Raw genomic sequence first — 19,541 nt, forward strand, 5'->3', positions numbered from 1 at the left:
ACTGTGGGAGATATGACAAATGTTCTTCTATATTTTGCAATATTTCAGAATTGGATAGTCTAGTGGTGGACATAATTTCAGGGGCAAACAGTCCCTCATCATTAGACTCAACAGCAGAGGGTAGATGAGAAACTGTGATTACATGTGCCACATCCACGGATTTAACAGATGTTGTCCTACTTACGTAAGCTTTTAGCATGTTAACATGACAAACTTTTTTTTCTACGCTCAGGAGTACGAATTTGATCATTTGTCTCACTCAATTTCTTTTCCACCACATAAGGCCCTGAAAATCTAGCCTGCAGTGCCGAACCTGGAAGTGGAAGAATGGCTAACACCAAATCTCCTGGCTGAAAACTTCGTGCTACACTGTTCTTGTCAAAACGTTGTTTCATCTAAACTTGTTTTGAAACAAAATTTAATTTCACGATTTCCCACACCTGATGTAAGCGTTGACGCATTTGAGCCACATAATCACACACTGTCACAGGCATTTCTTTTTCCAATAAAAACTGTTCCCTTAACAGTTTCAGAGGCCCACGCACAATATGCCCACCATCTCACGGACCGCAAACATCAACATAGGTAGACCTTCATCCCAGTCCTTTCCTGTTTCTATACAAAATGCACGCAGGACTTGAGAGTCTGGTGGAATCTTTTGAGCATACCCTGTGATTCTGGATGAAATGCATTTGAAAGTTGATGCTTAACGGCCAGTTCGCGGAGAACCTGGGAGAACAGTTTGGAGGTAAAATTAGAATCTTGGTCGGTTTGAATAGTCTCTGGTTCTACATACAACTTCCCTGACATACCTGTAGACTGTAGAAAAGAGTCAGATATGTCAACCACATCTTCAAACTTACGTGCCTGGGCACGTGTAACCACACATGAAGAGAACACCGCTGGAAACTGAGAAGACAGGTCACCTATCACATCTGTTATGGAACTGTTAACAACAATCAGAGAAGGGAAAACTATACCACACGCTAGGTCGTTTCCCAAAATAATATCCACACCTTCCACAGGAAGTTCGGGGCAGATTCCAACACACACTTTACCCATAACTATATCTGTTTGAAGGTAGACATTGTGAAGGGGAACCTTGACAAAACCTGCTCCTATGCCCCGCAAAATTACATCAGCACCTGTATAGGTTTTCTGTGACAAAGGGAGAGTACCAGCTAGCATCAGACTTTGGGCTACCCCTGTGTCCCGCAACACAGACACTGACTTGGGAATGCCATTAGCGCTGTCTGTTACCCACCCCTGCAAGCGCTGTCTGTTACCCACCCCTGCAACATAAATGGCTCATATCATTTTTCAAAAAGAGCTAGTTTTTTTTTCTGGCGAATTCTACAAAAGTTTGTTTGTCTGCTTTCTTATGGGCTCTAAATTTTTGTTTATACGCCTCCGGCACTAACTCATAAGCATTAAGAACAGTCTGTTTCACCACATCGTAATTTAGACTCTGTTCTATCGGCAACGCTGAGCAAACCTCCTGCGCTTTGCCAGTTAGCTTACATTGCAGAAGAAGAGCCCACATCGCTCTTGGCCAGAACGCAGCAGTTCCTCATTGAGCTGCAGATCAGGCTACCTACTGTGTATGTATGTTAAAGTGGCTGCGCTCTGATGAAATGTTTTCAAAGAAGACTAAATCCAAGAAGCCAGAGATCTGTCCGGTTGTGATGTATGGGGAATTTACGGTGCCTGGAAGCATGAAGGTCCGCTGCTCCTTGATACTGACTGAGACAGAGCTCACCATTCAGAAGATAAGTCCAGCACTCTGTGGGCGAGGAAAAGTCGTGTTTCACCTGAGTGACTGCGTCGGGTGCCGGGCGTACAGGTCTCATGACAGCATAGATGTAGGAGCGTATTTTTCTGCATATTTCTATCCAATGAGGACTCGATGGATGAGGTCCGGGTTGGCTCGGCAAAGGGTGGAGCAATGCTTTCGGGTGGCGCCCGATCAGGACCCGAGTGTGAACCTGCAGGAGGCGCAAAGATGGTCAAGTGCCATCAGAGACAGAGTTCTACACCAAAGACAACAAAAAACAGGTTTCTTTCTTTCTTATGTTGTGTTTACTCACTTTCGATGATGTCTACCGGTCATAGAACATCCTGTAACTTCCTGTAATCTGCCAGATGTAGGGGAGCGCGGGGCACAGCCTAACACTTTTTGAATTTCTCAGTTTGTGTAAATCCACGTGGGGTTCAGAGTATAATTTTTTATTCACATTAATTTTACACTTGTCTAGTACAAATACGTTGCATAATTACATTGTACACGTTTTTCGTTATTTACCTCAAAAGTGAGGAAGTGAAATTTGACAACATGCCCCGTACAGTGGGATACACTGTAAAATGTGAGGGGAGCGTTGTAACATGACCATTTGACAGCTTGAACTATTATCTAATCGAATTAAAAATATATACACACCACAGACTAAAATATTTTGTCAATAAATTAAAATCATTAACCTTTTCAAATAAAATAATGGTTAATAATTAATTATTTTTAAGAATTAAAAATAATCTAATTTGAAGTTTAGGCAAATAGATGAAACATTCAGACATTAAGAGACACACCCCTCCCTGCACACACGGCTCTCATAGAACACATAAACGAGCCAAAATGCTTTAAGTTTCTTAAAATAATAATTTCTGAGAATTAAGCATTGATTGTCAGCCTTTATGCACCTGTTTCTTGTGGTTTCTCGTTAAAATCCATAAAAGTAAAAATTACATCGCTAATGTCATACAGTAGCATAGTTTAATACAGCGGGGCATATTGTAACGCAGTTACAACTTTCCCCATCTGCGCGACTGGAATTTAAACCTGGTTACTGTCTTCTGGTGGTTTGCGAAGCATTAATAAACTAAACAGTTGATCTAAACTGATAAATAACAGATTTAAAATAATAACAGTTTTGTCTAATTTTAAATGAATGCTAAAAACTAAGATGAAAAATGAAATGTACTTTTACTATAGTAAAAATATTTAGCCATATCTTCAAAAGGCTGTTGAATTTTGGCGCACTTTATTCTCTGTATAGTGTTCCTATGGCAACTAAATACTGTAGATTTGGTTATGCTAGCATGTGTGTAAATATTTAACCCCTTAACTGTCACTGTCTGTTATTTTAAGTTTGAACTATTAATGTTCAGACAATGTTTAAACATTTATTTGAATAGGCCTACAAAATTATTACCGGTAAAAAAAAAAATGAATAAAAGTTTATCTACATTATGTTTTTGGGTGTTATGTTACATTTTTCCATTGGAAAAGGCACATTTCAGGCCATATGCTTTCTAGAAATCAGTTTTTATTAACTATAAAATTGTCACGGTAAACACGAAGTCTGGGTCCAAAATGCAGGGGAAGATATATTTAATTAAATAAACACAAATAAACAGAACAAAACAAAACCAAAAGGCCAACACGGCACAACACAACTAGAACTGGGCAAGATACACAAAACAGGGAACACGATCAAGAGCAGGGATCCGGCACACAGAGACACACATACCAAAACAGCATACAGGAAAACAATGCAGACTCAACAGGGTAGTGGGAGAGTGGAGATTATAAAGACAATGGTGATTGTGAACAGCTGTGGATGTGATGAGTGCTGATGACAAAGACAGGTGATAACAATTAGGAAGTGCAGTGCAGGGAACAGCGACCTCAGGTGGCTGAGGGAAAACCCCACAGCCCAGATCGTGACAAAAATGCTGATCTTAGTTAAGCCTCCTCTGTTACATGATTTCCTATTATATTAAGTAAGTCAGAATCCCGACAGACTCTTAATAATCAATATTATTATTTTATAATCTAAAATTCAATCACTGGGTTTGGTAGTGCCAAAAAATGAATCAGCAAAAATGAGCCAGTCAAACTGCAGAGTGAAATAGAGACATTTCTGATAAAACATTAAATTACATTAGAACATTAATTTCAATTAATTGAATCAATAAAACATACATTTAATGTGAAAAATGAAAAAATTACAATAGCAAGTGTTATGGCAACAGTTAAAAGTTAACAGCCGATGACTGCAAAGAATTTTAAAGAGAAGAGGTAAAACACTCAAACCTTTTAATCAATTTCATCAATAAAACATACATTTCATGAAAAATGTACCAATAACCTGAACAACTAATGTGTGTGTGTCTGTGTCTGTAATTAATAGTTTAACATTAGGCTACTTTACTTCAACACCCATCACTTCTATATCAAAATGTCTCTTTCAGAGCCCATGTGTGCACAACTATGTTTGTGTGTACACATACACATGCCTCACTAACATTCACATACAAACATAGTCGAGCACACATAAACACAAATCACATACAAACATATTTAGAAGGTAAAACGCGAAAAAGGTATTTCACAAATGCAATAATACAATATATTATTAAAATAAATATTTTTTATATAAAAATCTGGATTATTTAGCAAAAGCAGCATTTTATCTTATATAGGCTATCAAGAGATGGGTTATGAATCATTATTTCTAAATGTGCATTTATTTTTTATTGATTTATCAACCTTATTATTGAGAAGTAAGATTGGATATGTCAGGCCACTCACCTCGCTTTCTTCTGGCACGGTCTCAAAATGAGGCATTGCCCCTCCACCCTTAGCAACCTCAGACCAATAAAGTAATTTGCTAAATGTCAATTACTGTTATGGCAACAGTTTAAAATTATTTGTAGTCATTGGCTGTTAAATTTAAAAGAGATAAGACACTCAAGCCTTAAAATGGCCTATTTTACCTGGTGGCCCTATATCACCCTGTATATTAACAAAATCAAACATTTCAGTTGGGGGACCTATGGTTGAGTGGACACAGAATGACCCTATAGTATTATGTGAAATTATTTGAAATTTTGGTAACACTTTGCAATAAATTCATTAATTAACATTAGTTAACTACATTAGTTAACAAAAGCTATGAACAATACTGCTACAACATTTATTAATCATAGTTAATGCTAATTTCAGCATTTACTAATGCATTTATAAAGTCAAAAGTTTGTTTGCTAACATTAGTTAATGCACTGTGAACTATGAACAAACAATGAAAGACTATTTTTTATTAACTAACATTAACTAAGATGAATAAATAGTATAATAAATGTATTGTTCATTGTTCATTCATGTTACTGAATACATTAACTAATGTTAACAAAAGAACACTACAAGGTGTCATTTTGTTAACATTATTGTATTAAGTAACATGAACGGACAATGAACAATACATTTATTACAGTATTTATTGATCTTTATTAATGTTAATAGAAATACAGTCGTTCATTGTTCGTTCATGATAGTTCACAGTGCATTAACTAATGTTAACAAACACAACTTGGGATTTTAATAATGCTTTAGTAAATGCTAAAATAAACATTAAATAAGATTAATAAATGCTGTAGATGTATTGTTCATTCTTAGTTCATGTTAACTAATGTAGTTAACTAATGTTAACTAATGAACATTATCGTAAAGTGTTACCATAAATTGTTGCTGAAATTTCTAATATTTTTCAAATTGTTTAATTAATGAAAGAGTGGTACGTAACATGATTATAACATGGTAAAATGCAAAACGTTGAAATGTTTGAACATTCACTCATTTATAAAAAACGTAATGTTATATTATGACAAAATAAACTGCAGTTTTTTATGCGTACATACTATTAATTCTATCTTTTTGAATTTACAACTGCTACTTTGTGTCAATAATTTTACAGTCAAATAGTTAAATGTGTTTATGACACTGGACTTTATATTTTGCCTATGTAGCATGGGAGGTTATGTGTATTATAGTACAACCTGTTGTTTGTCTCTCATGGGATGACATGGGACTTTGGTATCCCTACAGTAAAGATAAAGGTCTTAACTATTGCATGAGTAAATATGAATTGCATTTAGTTGACACGTCCACCAGCAAAACATGTTGTGAAAACTACAGGAAGTGACAATCACCTGTGACCTTTTATAGAAGTGCTGTTCTGTTCATTCAGGACTCTATTCTGAACTGAGCATGCTCAGAGCTGATTTGTGTGAATGTGACAGATCATTGTAGAACCTCAGAAAGGGGGAAAACTATCACACACAGCATCATCCAGTATCAGTAGTCATATTCTGGAAATGCTTCTTAAGCTTTTTTTCTGTGGTCACAAAGTCTTTGTTTAAAACTGGTGAATTCTAGAGGAACAGTTTATGGGCTCCTGGTTGGTTATATTTTTCTGTACATGTAAGCATGGACTATGCTAATCATTTGACAGCTTTTTAGTAGTTCTGTTTGTGGTACAAGAATGTGTGAACTTATCACACTACAGCATGGACATGAGCAGTTTTCTCTCAGTACTCTTCTTTCGTGCACATAGAATTGTTTTAAAAATTAAAAATATCTCCAGAATAATGTTCTTCAGAAAAATCATACAGGCCCCACGAATTCTTTGGTTTCCCAGCATTTTTGTGTATTTAAACCTTTTTCAACAATGATTTTGAGATCCATCTTTCCACACTGAGGACAACTGAGGGACTTGTATGCAACTATTGCAGAAGGTTCAAATGCTCACTGATGCTCCAGAAAGAAAGAAAAAAACTTGTATGGCAAATGTAGCTTATTTTGTCTTCTGGGAAACATGTAACTATCTTCTGTAGCCTCTGAAGGGCAGTACTAAATGATATGACTAAAAATATGATATTTAGGCAAAATAAGAAAAATGTACACACGCTCTTAATGCATTGTTTTTCCTTCTGAAGCATCATTGAGCATTTGAACCTTCTGTAATAGTTGCATATGAGTCCCTCAGTTGTCCTCAGTGTGAAAAGACGGATCTCAAAATCATACAGTCATTGTTGGAAAACAATAAATTCTGGACAACCAAAGAATTTGTGGGACCTGAAGGATTTTTCTGAAGAACCGCAGGCAGTTTAACTGTTTAGAACAAACAAGGGACTCATGAACAACTATCACTAAACAAAAAAAAAAAACACAGCTGTGGATCACTGAAGTAGAAACACAGTATTAAGAATCAAGGGAATGTAAACTTTACAACGAGTCATTTTTATAAATTCAACTATATTTTTATTACATATAGCCCACTTTTGTGGACTATATGTAAACATTTTTAATGTGAAATATCTTATTCAGGTCAGTACTAATGCATTTTGTATGATCTTTCTTATTTTGGTAAGATAATTAATTTCTCAAAGGTTTGTGTGGGCTGGGCCTGGCGAAGATATGGCATGCTTAGAGAATGGCTTTGTGACAATTCTCTGATTAAAAACTGCCCTTTAGACCAAAATTACTAGAAATTTTCAATAAGCAATGATCCAATTCCACTTTCAAGTTTCTTTATGGGAACAGTAAGGGCACATATTTCTTTTGTACCTGTTAAACTGACTTAGCCCAGTGCGACTGGAAACTAGTGTGGATTGCGTTTAATAGTTCTAAATTAAACTACTTAAAGAAATGTAATGTGTGTCTTTGTGGGAAAAGTCTTGATTGGCTGACATATTTTCTTGCATCCTTAAACATACTTTTGATAGGACATGTCTTTGTTAATGCAAGTATAAACAATCCTCTATGAATTTTCCAGGAGCAATTCAAGTGGAGGTGAAGAGGCCTTTAAAGTTCCTGATTTTGTTAAATCCTCACAGTGGTAAAAGGAATGCACATGCTCTTTTCTATGGGAATGTGCAACGCATGCTACAGGAAGCTGAGATACAACATACACTCATCATTACAGGTGAGGAGAACTCATTAGTACAAAGTACTAATGTGAACAGAGCTAAACTTTCATGATAGTTTTAAATTGATTTTCAAATATTTATGTATGTACAGTATGTATTTATTTCTATATGTATGCATGTATGTATGTATGTATGTCATTGTGGGGCTTAAATGCATGTGTCACGTATGTGGTCTATCCTGTCTTCATGAACTCTTGCACACACATTCTGGACTGGAATCCCCACAAGCCACTGCAACAATCACTGCACACACCTGCTCCTCATTTCCCACTGCACTGATTGCTGCACACACCTGTTTCACATGGACTCTCATGCATTTAAGCCACTCACACACACAGCTCTTGTCGAAGTCTTATTGTTCCGTATGGTCTTTATTTCCGAGCGTTTCTTTCCGTGTTTGTTTTCCCTGTGTTTGATTCCTGGACTCTCTCCCGTGTTTGATTCTCGCTGCCAGCCCCGACCTTTCTGCCTGTTTTTTGACGACGATTTCTGCCTGCCCCTTTGTGTTTGTTTTGTTGAATAAATGCTGCAAATGGATCCGAACGTCTCTGACCCTCCTTGTGACAGAAGACTTCGCCACTACAAGGATCCAGCAGCTAGTATGATGTCATCCGGTTCCAGCACGCATCCAACAGTACAGATCATGCGTCTAAAGCAAGGTGAGCGGTCTGTTGAGGAGTATGCAAGGGACTTTCTTGAATTGGCTAATCAGTCAACTATGGATGAGGGATGCCTGATGATTTTCTTCCGTGGAGGACTCTTAGAGCCGTTGGCTTCCCTCATGCCAATGTTTGAACCTGGCTGGACTTTGCAATATTATATGGATCTTGCTCTTTTGTTGTGTGGCTCTCCTTTTACTGTGGGAATTGTGGAGGAGGACCATCTTTCCACAGTAAGTTCCAGCTCAGAGCCACAGCATAAGATGTCTGCCAACCCAGAGCCTGTACGCAAGATGGCTGCCACTCCAGAGCCTGTTCACAAGATGGCCGCCCTTCTAGAGTCTGTTCACAAGATGGCCTCCCTTCTAGAGTCTGTTCGCAAAATGGCTGCCCTTCCAGAGTCTGCTCTCAAGATGGTCACCCTTCCAGAGCCATTGCACAAGATGGCTGCCCTCCCAGAGTCTCCGCTGGTTCCGCCCGGCCTTCCAGAGTCTCCGCTGGTCCCGCCCGGCCTTCCAGAGTCTCCGTTGGTTCCGCCCGGCCTTCCAGAGTCTCCGCTGGTTCAGCCCGGCCTTCCAGAGCCTCCGCTGGTTCCGCCCGGCCTTCCAGAGCCTCCGCTGGTTCCGCCCGGCCTTCCAGAGTCTCCGCTGGTTCCGCCCGGCCTTCCAGAGTCTCCGCTGGTTTCGCCCGGCCTTCCAGAGTCTCCGCTGGTCCCGCCCGGCCTTCCAGAGCTTCCGCTGGTTCCGCCCAGCCTTCCAGAGCCTCCGCTGGTTCCGCCCAGCCTTCCAGAGCCTCTGCTGGTTCCATCCAGTCGTCCTGAGATTCCTGTCTGCCCGGTTCTGGTCACGGAGGCCATGCATGGACTGTGTGGGTTCCCACCCACCCTCCCTGCTGCTCCAGTCCCGCCACCTCTGTCTCCTGACAGTCCCTCTGCTCACCCACATCCCACCTTCGGTGCAGAGGACTTGCCGTGGGACTGCCAGTCTCCATCGGTGTCCAGACTGAAGGATCCCTTACCATCACCTCTAGTCTCAGAGTCCTGGACTCCACCTCGGCCCTCCGACCCTGTGGCTCCACCCCAGCTCTGTGCTCCCTCGTCTCCGTTGTCGGCCGTCGGCCCACCAGCTCCTCCGGGCTCCATTGTCTCTCCGGCTCCGCCCCGGTCAGTCGTCGCCCCACCTTCGCCTCTGGACTCTACTCCTCCGGCTGCGCCTCGTCACTCCGTCCTGCCGGCTCTGTGGACCTCCTCCCTCCCGTGGGCACAGCCTCGATCCTCTGTCACTCCGGCTCCGCTGCGTACCTCCGGACCTCCATCTCCGCCGGGGTCGCCAGAGCCTTGGGTTCCGCCTTGGCCCTCCGGATCCTCTGTGTCACCTAGGACTGTCGACTCTCCGGTTCTCCCTCGGGCTTCACCGGCTCCACCTCCGTCGGTCGGCCCCATGCAGGAGCCAACCCTTCCTCCGCCATGGCTTCTCCTTCCGTCGGCTCTGCCTCAGTTCGTAGTTCCTGTACCCCCACATGGACCTGGCCCTCCATCCCTCCCCCTGTTCCGCCTCCGCTCCACCACCCTCCCGGTTGTATTAGGTGGTTAGAGCGTCTGGAAGCCGCTCCTTGGGGGGGGGGCTCTGTCACGTATGTGGTCTATCCTGTCTTCATGAACTCTTGCACACACATTCTGGACTGCAATCCCCACAAGCCACTGCACCAATCACTGCACACACCTGCTCCTCGTTTCCCACTGCACTGATTGCTGCACACACCTGTTTCACATGGACTCTCATGCATTTAAGCCACTCACACACACAGCTCTTGTCGAAGTCTTATTGTTCCGTATGGTCTTTATTTCCGAGCGTTTCTTTCCGTGTTTGTTTTCCCTGTGTTTGATTCCTGGACTCCCTCCCGTGTTTGATTCTCGCTGCCAGCCCCGACCTTTCTGCCTGTTTTTTGACGACGATTTCTGCCTGCCCCTTTGTGTTTGTTTGTTTTGTGTTATCTAATAAATGCTGCGAATGGATCCGCACGTCTCAGTCCGTCCTTGTGACAGCATGGGCGTAAATTTCATTTAACAGTAGGGGGGACAATAAATATAAAATTTCTCATGAGCAATTTTTGAAGGGGACACAAATAATACAGTCAAATTGTACTTATAAAGATACACAACAATAAAAACAAGGAATTAAAAAAAGGTTTAAAATTTTATTTAAAATTAATTAAGACACTTAAGAACAGAATAGAAATTGATTATACAAAAAAATACAGTGGGGTCAGTTCAGACGTAGCACAGTGCTCATTTAGTAAATGCACAGCTAAACAATATGCTAATTGTGGCCGTTAATGTTAAGTTAACATTATGCCAAGTCGTCGCAAATAAAACAATGGGAAACGGCTTTGGCGTGTTAGTTGCAGTGCACTATGCAACAAGCTATTGTAAACAAGCTAACGTTAACTAGATAAGTAAGATTTTAATCGCTAATATAGCAGAAAATTACATCGGTAATCAGCATTTTTGCCGTAACTAATTTAATAGTCTGCATCAACTACATTAAAGAGAATTGCTTTATTTAAAGTGAATAAAATACCCTACTTACTGGAGTTCAACATTAATTGAGCCGCAGCCACACACCTGACTCGTGTGTGTAGAGTAGGTGAGATGAACTAGGAAAGCAGGCAGTGGGCCAAACCACTGTGAGGGGAACTAAACTGTTTCTAAATGCATTTTTTGCATGTCCCCTCCGTCCCCCCCGGGATTTACGCCCATGCTTAAATGCAATCTTGGGTGTCTCCTCAGGTCTTCTTAAATTCCTCACCAGTATTCTTGTCTGTTTGGTTAGCACAGCAAGGAAAATAGAGCACCTTTACTAAAAGAGAACCATATCATGCGACAAAGCTGAATATACAAAATAGACAAAAAAAATCTACTTAGCACTACTTAATATTTAGCACAGCCTGGCATGTTAATGCATAAGTAGATCTAAAAAAGTGAATCTTTTTAAAAAAAATTTCTTCCTCACAATAAAAAGGGTTATATATAAATTGTTTTTTTTTCTCCCCTAATTATGTTCAGGCAGTAAATTGAGGTTCCATTACAGACAACTAACCTTCTACTTGATCTATCTCTTTAGTTCTTCTCCAGCTTCTCTTTCTCTTGCTCTCTCTCTCTCTGTCTCTATTTCTCTCTATCTCTGTCTTCTTTCATTCTGTTGTATAGTTTGCATTTCCTGCATTGTCAAATAAGATGTGACTGAATAATGAAAGTTACTAGTGAGTTTTGATTTTTTTTTTTTTTTTTTTTTTTTTTTAGGGCTACTTAAGAGTCTTAAAATCTGATGTCCTCCTGGATCCAAAACCAGATGGAACAGCTTCTAGTTTTCAAAACATAATAATAAAATAAATAGAATAATGTAAATGTAGCAGAGTATAAAGTTATATGCTTCTGGACCTTATAATACATAAATAAGCTTTATGTGCCTACTATGTGACAGATATCGGACAGTGAGTGTGCTAGCTTAAAAATTGAGCTTGGATGGAAGCCAGACTGGCTCTGATTTTCTTAGTACCATAGTAAATAAATATTGCCTCCTGCTGGTGGAATTCGGTTGAGAAAAGGTTATATGCTGCATACTTCAGGCTGGGAAAAAACAATACTGAACAGAACAAGTATATTTCATGCAAATACTTAAAAAGTCTGTGTAGACTACTGTATAAATTACATTTTTTTCTGGCTCACATTTCCTGTTTCACACTGTTGATAAAAAGCCACCACAAAGAATAATAATGTAGGTAAAAAAAAACAGCAACATGACCTACATTGTTTCCTTTGTTTCTTTCTTTCTAGAACGCCAGAACCACGCGCGTGAACTGGTGCGGGAGGCAGACTTGTCTCAGTGGGATGCTTTGGTCATCATGTCAGGTGATGGACTACTATTTGAGGTATTCTAATTATGACTGCCTAAGCAGACATTCTATAGCATTTATAACAGGCTGTATGATTTAGTCAAAATAATATGTCAGTTATTTTAGCAAATATTGCAGTTTAAATTTCATTGTAACATTTTAACTTATATTTCTGTCATTTAGATATTAAGGCTAAAAGAAGAACATTGAAACTTTGAATACTAAAACAATGCAATGGCTTTTGTCTTCACATTAGTCATGTTTTCATGCTCTACTTGATAATATTAATATACTGAATATTAGATTTTTAGTAATGAAAATGTTAATATATTTCTGTCATAATTTCTTTCATGTAAATCTTTCCAGGGCAATCATTAAACAATGCAAGTCATGTTGATGCATGCCAAACATGTTAGTATTATTGGAGCATCTTTTATTTTTAACATGCAGACTATTTCAAGTATAATTTGCATACAATATTCCTATTTTAACCGGGAGATCATGGGATTGTCTAGCAAACTGCTGGCTGCTTTCCCTATTGACATGTTCCCAATGTTTTCTCAGGTGGTAAATGGGTTGATGGAGCGTGAGGATTGGGATAAAGCTATTCAGACTCCTCTGGGAGTGCTTCCAGGGGGCTCTGGAAATGCACTGGCAGCCTCTATACATCACTATTCTGGGTAAGACCTTCCTCAGCTCATGTATTGCTTGTCTAGAGTGTGGAGGGAGGAGCAAACAACAGATACAGTGGGTGTGGCATCAGGCCTCGGCAGAGCTGGAATGAGGCTGTAATTTACTGCGGTAAAGCCAGCCGCGGTTCAGAAAAACACGGTCAAGCCAGCCGCGATTGATGTTCTATGTGCGCGCATATTAAAGTCATTACGGTAGTTTCAGAAACAGCCCAGAGAGAACGCGCTTGAGAGCGCTTTGAGATATAGGACATTATCACACTTTAGAGGGGTATATTGACCCCATTTCTAATAAGTAGAAAAAAACAATGATCAGTTCTTATTCAGGACGTCCCATACTATATGCACACCTCATATGAAACCATTTTATTGTACCATTTTTGAGATATGGGTCATTATTACACTTTAGAGGGGTTTATTGACTCCATTTCTAATAAGTAGTAAAAAACAATGATCAGTTCTCATTCAGGACGTCCCATACTATATGCACACCTCATATGAAACCAATTTACTGTAGCATTTTTGAGATATGGCCCATTATTACACTTTAGAGGGGTATATTGACCCCATTTCTAATAAGTAGAAAAAAACAATGATCAGTTCTTATTCAGGACGTCCCATACTATATGCACACATCATATGATACCATTTTACTGTAGCATTTTTTAGATATGGGTCATTATTACACTTTAGAGGGGTATATTGACCCCATTTCTAATAAGTAGAAAAAAACAATGATCAGTTCTCATTCAGGACGTCCCATACTATATGCACACATCATATGAAACCATTTTACTGTAGCATTTTTGAGATATGGCCCATTATTACACTTTAGAGGGGTATAAAAAACCCATTTCTAATAAGTAGAAAAAAACAATGATCAGTTCTCATTCAGGACGTCCCATACTATATGCACACCTCATATGAAACCAATTTACTGTAGCATTTTTGAGATATGGCCCATTATTACACTTTAGAGGGGTATAAAAAACCCATTTCTAATAAGTAGAAAAAAACAATGATCAGTTCTCATTCAGGACGTCCCATACTATATGCACACATCATATGAAACCATTTTACTGTAGCATTTTTGAGATATGGCCCATTATTACACTTTAGAGGGGTATAAAAAACCCATTTCTAATAAGTAGAAAAAAACAATGATCAGTTCTCATTCAGGACGTCCCATACTATATGCACACATCATATGAAACCATTTTACTGTAGCATTTTTGAGATATGGCCCATTATTACACTTTAGAGGGGTATAAAAAAAACCCTTTCTAATAAGTAGAAAAAAACAATGATCAGTTCTCATTCAGGACGTCCCATACTATATGCACACATCATATGAAACCATTTTACTGTAGCATTTTTGAGATATGGGACATTATTACACTTTAGAGGGGTATAAAAAACCCATTTCTAATAAGTAGAAAAAAACAATGATCAGTTCTCATTCAGGACGTCCCATACTATATGCACACCTCATATGAAACCATTTTACTGTAGCATTTTTGAGATATGTGTCATTATTACACTTTAGAGGGGTATAAAAAACCCATTTCTAATAAGTAGAAAAAAACAATGATCAGTTCTCATTCAGGACGTCCCATACTATATGCACACCTCATATGAAACCAATTTACTGTAGCATTTTTGAGATATGGGTCATTATTACACTTTAGAGGGGTATAAAAAAAACCATTTCTAATAAGTAGAAAAAAACAATGATCAGTTCTTATTCAGGACGTCCCATACTATATGCACACCTCATATGAAACCATTTTACTGTAGCATTTTTGAGATATAGGACATTATTACACTTTAGATGGGTATATTGACCCCATTTCTAATAAGTAGAAAAAAACAATGATCAGTTCTTATTCAGGACGTCCCATACTATATGCACACCTCATATGAAACCATTTTACTGTAGCATTTTTGAGATATGGCCCATTATCACACTTTAGAGGGGTATAAAAAACCCATTTCTAATAAGTAGAAAAAAACAATGATCAGTTCTCATTCAGGACGTCCCATACTATATGCACACCTCATATGAAACCAATTTACTGTACCATTTTTGAGATATGGCCCATTATCACACTTTAGAGGGGTATAAAAAACCCATTTCTAATAAGTAGAAAAAAACAATGATCAGTTCTCATTCAGGACGTCCCATACTATATGCACACCTCATATGAAACCAATTTACTGTACCATTTTTGAGATATGGCCCATTATCACACTTTAGAGGGGTATAAAAAACCCATTTCTAATAAGTAGAAAAAAACAATGATCAGTTCTCATTCAGGACGTCCCATACTATATGCACACCTCATATGAAACCAATTTACTGTAGCATTTTTGAGATATGGCCCATTATCACACTTTAGAGGGGTATAAAAAACCCATTTCTAATAAGTAGAAAAAAACAATGATCAGTTCTCATTCAGGACGTCCCATACTATATGCACACCTCATATGAAACCATTTTACTGTACCATTTTTGAGATATGGGTCATTATTACACTTTAGAGGGGTATAAGAAACCCATTTCTAATAAGTAGAAAAAAACAATGATCAGTTCTCATTCAGGACGTCCCATACTATATGCACACCTCATATGAAACCATTTTACTGTAGCATTTTTGAGATATGGGTCATTATTACACTTTAGAGGGGTATATTGACCCCATTTCTAATAAGTAGAAAAAAACAATGATCAGTTCTCATTCAGGACGTCCCATACTATATGCACACCTCATATGAAACCAATTTACTGTAGCATTTTTGAGATATGGGTCATTATTACACTTTAGAGGGGTATAAAAAACCCATTTCTAATAAGTAGAAAAAAACAATGATCAGTTCTCATTCAGGACGTCCCATGTTATATGCACACCTCATATGGAACCATTTTACTGTAGCATTTTTGAGATATGGGTCATTATTACACTTTAGAGGGGTGTATTGACCCCATTTCTAATAAGTAGAAAAAAACAATGATCAGTTCTTATTCAGGACGTCCCATACTATATGCACACCTCATATGAAACCATTTTACTGTAGCATTTTTGAGATATGGGTCATTATTACACTTTAGAGGGGTTTATTGACCCCATTTCTAATAAGTAGAAAAAAACAAAGATCAGTTCTTATTCAGGACGTCCCATATTATATGCACACCTCATATGAAACCATTTTACTGTAGCATTTTTGAGATATGGGTCATTATTACACTTTAGAGGGGTATATTGACCCCATTTCTAATAAGTAGAAAAAAACAATGATCAGTTCTTATTCAGGATGTCCCATATTATATGCACACCTCATATGAAACAATTTTACTGTAGCATTTTTGAGATATGGGTCATTATTACACTTTAGAGGGGTATAAAAAACCCATTTCTAATAAGTAGAAAAAAACAATGATCAGTTCTCATTCAGGACGTCCCATACTATATGCACACCTCATATGAAACCATTTTACTGTAGCATTTTTGAGATATGGGTCATTATTACACTTTAGAGGGGTATATTGACCCCATTTCTAATAAGTAGAAAAAAACAATGATCAGTTCTCATTCAGGACGTCCCATACTATATGCACACCTCATATGAAACCAATTTACTGTAGCATTTTTGAGATATGGGTCATTATTACACTTTAGAGGGGTATAAAAAACCCATTTCTAATAAGTAGAAAAAAACAATGATCAGTTCTCATTCAGGACGTCCCATACTATATGCACACATCATATGAAACCATTTTACTGTAGCATTTTTTAGATATGGGACATTATTACACTTTAGAGGGGTATAAAAAAACCATTTCTAATAAGTAGAAAAAAACAATGATAAGTTCTTATTCAGGACGTCCCATACTATATGCACACCTCATATGAAACCATTTTACTGTAGCATTTTTGAGATATGGGACATTATTACACTTTAGAGGGGTTTATTGACCCCATTTCTAATAAGTAGAAAAAAACAATAATCAGTTCTTATTCAGGACGTCCCATACTAAATGCACACCTCATATGAAACCATTTTACTGTAGCATTTTTGAGATATGGGTCATTATTACACTTTAGAGGGGTTTATTGACCCCATTTCTAATAAGTAGAAAAAAACAATGATCAGTTCTTATTCAGAACGTCCCATACTATATGCACACCTCATATGAAACCATTTTACTGTAGCATTTTTGAGATATGGGACATTATTACACTTTAGAGGGGTTTATTGACCCCATTTCTAATAAGTAGAAAAAAACAATAATCAGTTCTTATTCAGGACGTCCCATACTAAATGCACACCTCATATGAAACCATTTTACTGTAGCATTTTTGAGATATGGGTCATTATTACACTTTAGAGAGGTATAAAAAACACATTTCTAATAAGTAGAAAAAAACAATGATCAGTTCTTATTCAGGACGTCCCATACTATATGCACACCTAATATGAAACCATTTTACTGTAGCATTTTTGAGATATGGGTCATTATTACACTTTAGAGGGGTATATTGACCCCATTTCTAATAAGTAGAAAAAAACAATGATCAGTTCTTATTCAGGACGTCCCATATTATATGCACACCTCATATGAAACCATTTTACTGTAGCATTTTTGAGATATGAATCATTATAACAATTTAGAGGGGTATAAAAAACCCATTTATAATAAGTAGAAAAAAACAATGATCAGTTCTTATTCAGGACGTCCCATATTATATGCACACCTCATATGGAACCATTTTACTGTAGCATTTTTGAGATATGGGTCATTATTACACTTTAGAGGGGTGTATTGACCCCATTTCTAATAAGTAGAAAAAAACAATGATCAGTTCTCATTCAGGACGTCCCATACTATATGCACACCTCATATGAAACCATTTTACTGTAGCATTTTTGAGATATGGGTCATTATTACACTTTAGAGTGGAGTATTGACCCCATTTCTAATAAGTAGAAAAAAACAATGATCAGTTCTCATTCAGGACGTCCCATATTATATGCACACCTTATATGAAACCATTTTACTGTAGCATTTTTGAGATATGAATCATTATAACAATTTAGAGGGGTATAAAAAACCCATTTATAATAAGTAGAAAAAAACAATGATCAGTTCTTATTCAGGACGTCCCATATTATATGCACACCTCATATGAAACCATTTTACTGTAGCATTTTTGAGATATGGGTCATTATTACACTTTAGAGGGGTATAAAAACCCATTTATAATAAGTAGAAAAAAACAATGATCAGTTCTTATTCAGGACGTCCCATATTATATGCACACCTCATATGAAACCATTTTACTGTAGCATTTTTGAGATATGGGTCATTATTACACTTTAGAGGGGAGTATTGACCCCATTTCTAATAAGTAGAAAAAAACAATGATCAGTTCTCATTCAGGACGTCCCATATTATATGCACACCTCATATGAAACCATTTTACTGTAGCATTTTTGAGATATGAATCATTATAACAATTTAGAGGGGTATAAAAAACCCATTTCTAATAAGTAGAAAAAAACAATGATCAGTTCTTATTCAGGACGTCCCATATTATATGCACACCTCATATGAAACCATTTTACTGTAGCATTTTTGAGATATGAATCATTATAACAATTTAGAGGGGTATAAAAAACCCATTTATAATAAGTAGAAAAAAACAATGATCAGTTCTTATTCAGGACGTCCCATACTATATGCACACCTCATATGAAACCATTTTACTGTAGCATTTTTGAGATATGGGACATTATTACACTTTAGAGGGGTAAAAAGTCTATGGGGAACGACCACGCTCTGATATACCTGTAAACTGTACAATAGAAGGGCTTGACATCATAGGCTGGTGACGAAAGCAGTCAGGAAGCAATAAAAGCATGTGCGAGAGAAAAACAGCGTTATTTTCGGAGACTGACACGAGCGCTAGCAGGGATGCAGGAAGTATTGTTCGAGATGCATAGTCTCCATCCAAAAACGATATGGGGAACGAGATGCACATGTCTCCAGAATTCCAAATCCCTGCCTAGGATTAGCTAGGACAAGAGAATAAAGGCGCCAGGAGTGGCATGGAGGTCTAGGTCATAGAACCTGATGAAGGTGAGGGGCGTGGACCATCTCGCTGCGTTGCAGATGTCCTGAATTGGGACACCCGAAAGAGCAGTTTTGTAAGCAGCCATAGCGCAAGTAGAGTGAGCCTTGACCCCCAAAGGTAAGGGGAGACCAGAGGACTCATAAACAGCATCTATAATCCATCTGCTCAGAGTTTGTTTGGAAGCCGGCAAACTCTCTCTTGGGTTTACCGTAACATACTAGCCACTGGTCCGACCTACGCCCAAGGGCAGCTCTGTGGACATAGGTGTCCAGTGCTCGGACTGGGCACATTAAGCTTCTGCTGGTCTGGATCTGTAAAGGGAGGAGGACAGAATGCCTGAAGCATGACGGGCTGTGGTGTAGAGGTAGAGACTTTGGGTACATATCCTGCTCTAGGGT

The 19,541-nt window shown here is 38.3% G+C and overlaps 1 protein-coding gene across 1 annotated transcript in view; it reads left to right on the forward strand.

Annotated features, from left to right (window-relative positions):
- Nucleotides 1–1,685: 1,685 nt before the first annotated feature.
- The window catches only part of LOC141347676 (sphingosine kinase 1-like), a 43,155-nt gene continuing 25,299 nt past the window's right edge, over nucleotides 1,686–19,541 (forward strand). The window contains exons 1-4 of the mRNA XM_073852655.1: nucleotides 1,686–2,055; nucleotides 7,614–7,763; nucleotides 12,262–12,356; nucleotides 12,885–13,000. Of these exons, the coding sequence (XP_073708756.1) occupies nucleotides 1,686–2,055; nucleotides 7,614–7,763; nucleotides 12,262–12,356; nucleotides 12,885–13,000 (731 nt within the window). The remainder of the gene's footprint in view (nucleotides 2,056–7,613; nucleotides 7,764–12,261; nucleotides 12,357–12,884; nucleotides 13,001–19,541) is intronic.

This window comes from Garra rufa, chromosome 12, assembly GCF_049309525.1.
Source record: "Garra rufa chromosome 12, GarRuf1.0, whole genome shotgun sequence".
NCBI classification, from domain to species: domain Eukaryota; kingdom Metazoa; phylum Chordata; class Actinopteri; order Cypriniformes; family Cyprinidae; genus Garra; species Garra rufa.